Here is a 4,497-nt window from a genome sequence, read left to right on the forward strand (position 1 = left end):
GAATTTTCTGTATTTCAACCCCCCCCCAAAAAATTTTTTTTGCATAAATGAACATACTTTTTAAAATTAACCAAACAATAGGCAATGTTGGGTTGTTTGTCTTGGGCTGGTTCCAAAACAGTGCATCCCATGTTAGCATGACAAGGCTATGCTATGCTAGCCCTGTGTTTGTGTTGCGTAGCAGTACTAACCCTATGTCAGACCCATGGCACGTCACATTTGGCCTGCGCTGGATTACGTAAGTCTGCTGCCCAAAAAGGAACGGCAACATCTTATGAAACCAGCATGTAAAGCAGCACAGAAAGATCTAGTGTGTGTTGTTTATGTGTGTGTGGGCGTGTGCGTGTGTGTGTTCAAGTCTGTGTGGTTATATTATGTTGTACTTGATAGTAATATACTCAGTATGCCCTGGTCAAGCATTTCAGCTCTGCTTGCAGCCATTTAATATTGCACTAAGACTGCACTGTCACAGCTGACTAAATTGATGTTGCGCTCAAACAGACACTCTCTCTCTGTGAATCCGTTTAGGAAAAGAGTGAGGAGAGAGAGAGTGAAAGGAGGAAATAAGAAAAGGTGGAATGAAAGGGGAGAGAGAGAGGAGAGAAGGAGGGGAACAGAGGCGGTGCAAGAGCAAGAGTTAGAAAAAAGAAAGGGGTAGATGCATGAGTGAAAGAAGAAGGAAGATGCAAGAGAATAGAGTGGGAAGAGACAGAGGGAAAGGAGGAAGGAAAGGGCTGTAGGTGGTGACAGAACAGAGATGTAATGGAGGGATTCTGGTAACAGAACAGAGGTGTGATGGAGGGATTCTGGTAACAGAACAGAGGTGTGATGGAGGGATGCCTGTAACAGAACACAGGTGTGATGGAGGGATTCCGATAACAGAACAGAGGTGTGATGGAGGGATTCTGGTAACAGAACAGAGGTGTGATGGAGGGATTCTTGTAACAGAACAGAGGTGTGATGGAGGGATTCTGGTAACAGAACAGAGGTGTGATGGAGGGATGTCTGTAACAGAACAGAGGTCTGATGGAGGGATTCTGGTAACAGAACACAGGTGTGATGGAGGGATTCTGGTAACAGAACAGAGGTCTGATGGAGGGATTCTGGTAACAGAACACAGGTGTGATGGAGGGATTCTGGTAACAGAACAGAGGTGTGATGGAGGGATTCTGGTAACAGAACAGAGGTGTGATGGAGGGATTCTGGTAACAGAACAGAGGTGTGATGGAGGGATTCTGGTAACAGAACAGGGGTGTGATGGAGGGATTCCGATAACAGAACAGAGGTGTGATGGAGGGATTCTGGTAACAGAACAGAGGTGTGATGGAGGGATGTCTGTAACAGAACAGAGGTCTGATGGAGGGATTCTGGTAACAGAACACAGGTGTGATGGAGGGATTCTGGTAACAGAACAGAGGTGTGATGGAGGGATTCTGGTAACAGAACAGAGGTGTGATGGAGGGATTCTGGTAACAGAACAGAGGTGTGATGGAGGGATGCCTGTAACAGAACACAGGTGTGATGGAGGGATTCTGGTAACAGAACAGAGGTGTGATGGAGGGATTCTGGTAACAGAACAGAGGTGTGATGGAGGGATGCCTGTAACAGAACAGAGGTCTGATGGAGGGATTCTGGTAACAGAACAGAGGTGTGATGGAGGGATTCTGGTAACAGAACAGAGGTGTGATGGAGGGATTCTGGTAACAGAACAGGGGTGTGATGGAGGGATTCCGATAACAGAACAGAGGTGTGATGGAGGGATTCTGGTAACAGAACAGAGGTGTGATGGAGGGATGTCTGTAACAGAACAGAGGTCTGATGGAGGGATTCTGGTAACAGAACACAGGTGTGATGGAGGGATTCTGGTAACAGAACAGAGGTCTGATGGAGGGATTCTGGTAACAGAACACAGGTGTGATGGAGGGATTCTGGTAACAGAACAGAGGTGTGATGGAGGGATGCCTGTAACAGAACACAGGTGTGATGGAGGGATTCCGATAACAGAACAGAGGTGTGATGGAGGGATTCTGGTAACAGAACAGAGGTGTGATGGAGGGATTCTGGTAACAGAACAGAGGTGTGATGGAGGGATTCTGGTAACAGAACAGAGGTGTGATGGAGGGATTCCGATAACAGAACAGAGGTGTGATGGAGGGATGCCTGTAACAGAACAGAGGTGTGATGGAGGGATTCCGGTAACAGAACGAAGGTGTGATGGAGGGATGCCTATAACAGAACAGAGGTGTGATGGAGGGATTCTGGTAACAGAACAGAGGTGTGATGGAGGGATTCCGATAACAGAACAGAGGTGTGATGGAGGGATGCCTGTAACAGAACAGAGGTGTGATGGAGGGATTCCGGTAACAGAACGAAGGTGTGATGGAGGGATGCCTATAACAGAACAGAGGTGTGATGGAGGGATTCTGGTAACAGAACACAGGTGTGATGGAGGAATGCCTGTAACAGAACAAAGGTGTGATGGAGGGATGCCTATAACAGAACAGAGGTGTGATGGAGGGATTTCGGTAACAGAACAGAGGTGTGATAGAGGGATTTCGGTTACAGAACAGAGGTGTGATGGAGGGATTCCGGTAACAGAACAGAGGTGTGATGGAGGGATGTCTGTAACAGAACAGAGGTCTGATGGAGGGATTCTGGTAACAGAACACAGGTGTGATGGAGGGATTCTGGTAACAGAACAGAGGTGTGATGGAGGGATTCTGGTAACAGAACAGAGGTGTGATGGAGGGATTCTGGTAACAGAACACAGGTGTGATGGAGGGATTCCGGTAACAGAACAGAGGTGTGATGGAGGGATTCCGGTAACAGAACAGATGTCTGATGGGGGGATAACAGTAACGGAACAGCTGTATGACAGAGGGATATCTCAAACCGAAAAGAAGTGTGATGGAGAGATAACAGGAGAGAATAGAGGTGTGGTGAGGGAGAGGAAGAGCACACTAGCATGAGGGGAGGGGGATGATGGAGGCTGAGGAGGAGAGTGTCTGCGAGAAAGAACAGAGGTGGTGGGAAGAGAGACAGAAGTGTTGAGGTGCATTTGACAGGGTGACAGATTGATCTCCTTAGTTATGCAGTGACATGTAGGACTGGGAAACACAAGAACGACACAGCAGTTATTGGTCCAACCCAGAGGCCCGTGGTAGAAGGGGGGGGTATGTTAATGTGTGTGTGGGCATGCATGTATTCATGCATTTGTGTGCGGGTGCATGCATTAGGCGTGTGTGTGTGTGTGTTTTGTTGAGGCATCCAAACAAAAAGGAGAGAAAATAGATAAACCAGAAAGCCCCACAATGTGTCATCCCAGCATGTAATGGCCAAACACACTGTTGTTCCTGGAATGCTCAATAAAAACAACAGAGCATGTACACTCACACACACACACACACACACACCACTCTGTTTGATGGGGTGATGCAACCCAATGAAAGGGACCTGTTTATAATGGAGACGGGTGGGAAGGAGGGAGCGATGAAAGGTAGGGGGGGTTGGTCAGTAAAGGGCATGGAGGGATAGGCTGGCAACCCTGTTGTCCTGGTGAAATGAAAGGTGAAAGCTCGCCCTTTTGTGCCCCCCCCCCCTCTCTGGGCTGTTTGCTAGATGTCAGATGATAGAAGAGGAGAGCAAGTAAGAAAGGAGAGGAGAGGCAAGAACAGACAAGAGGAGAGGTAGAAACAGACAAATACATCCATAAGGTCATGATGGGAGAGGAATGGGGGATGGGAATACAGAGATAGAGGAGAGATGGGAGTTACAGGGAAACGTGACTAAAATAAAAAGAGAGATATAGAGGGAAACAGAAATGGAGGGAAAATGAAAAGGGAGGGAAGATTGAAAAATATATCATCCATTCATCTACCATATATTTATCATCCGTCCATCTATCATCCATTACTCTGCCATTCATCCATCTTTCATACATGTAGCTATCATACATTAATCTACCATTCATCCATGTATCATCCATCATATATTCATCTACCATTCATTCATCTATCTATCATCCATCATCCATGAATCTGCCTTTCATCCATCTATCATCCATTCATCTACCATTCATCCATCATATATTCATCTATCATTCATCCATCTATCATCCATTTATCTACCATTTATCCATCTATCATCCATCATACGTTAATCTGCCTTTTTTCCATCTATCATCCATCTATCATCCCTTCATCTACCATTCATCCATGTATCATACATCATATATTCAGCTATCATTTATCTATCTATCATCCATCCATCTATCATCCATTCATCCATGTATCATACATCCATCTTGCTTACATTCACCTATCATTCATCCATTAATAAGTATAGTATTGCAAAAGAAAAGAAAAGGGAGACAAGGAGAGAGAAGCTTTGGAGCCTATCATCCATTCAACTCTGTATCCCTCCCTACCTCCACCTGATACCATCCATGCACATGGACTACAGGCAAAACTTCCCAGGGCATCAGTGACAGTGTAAACC

At 46.0% G+C, this 4,497-nt stretch overlaps 1 protein-coding gene across 1 annotated transcript; it reads left to right on the top strand.

Moving 5' to 3' along the window:
• Positions 1-385: 385 nt before the first annotated feature.
• Positions 386-2,969, top strand: LOC117595225. Its single transcript, XM_034295138.1, has 2 exons — positions 386-1,384; positions 1,517-2,969. The coding sequence occupies exons 1-2, from the start codon at positions 837-839 to the stop codon at positions 2,967-2,969; spliced, it is 2,001 nt and encodes a 666-aa protein (XP_034151029.1). The 5' UTR covers positions 386-836.
• The last annotated feature ends 1,528 nt before the right edge of the window (positions 2,970-4,497 follow it).

The sequence above is a fragment of the Esox lucius genome, chromosome 11 (genome assembly GCF_011004845.1).
Source record: "Esox lucius isolate fEsoLuc1 chromosome 11, fEsoLuc1.pri, whole genome shotgun sequence".
In the NCBI taxonomy this organism is placed as follows: Eukaryota; Metazoa; Chordata; class Actinopteri; order Esociformes; family Esocidae; genus Esox; species Esox lucius.

Coding starts and splice junctions, on each gene's coding strand:
- LOC117595225 (XM_034295138.1), top strand. CDS start 837: ATGCCTGTAACAGAACACAGGTGTGATGGAGGGATTCCGATAACAGAA. Junction 1,385..1,516: donor ATTCTGGTAACAGAACACAG/GTGTGATGGAGG, acceptor AACAGAACACAG/GTGTGATGGAGGGATTCTGG.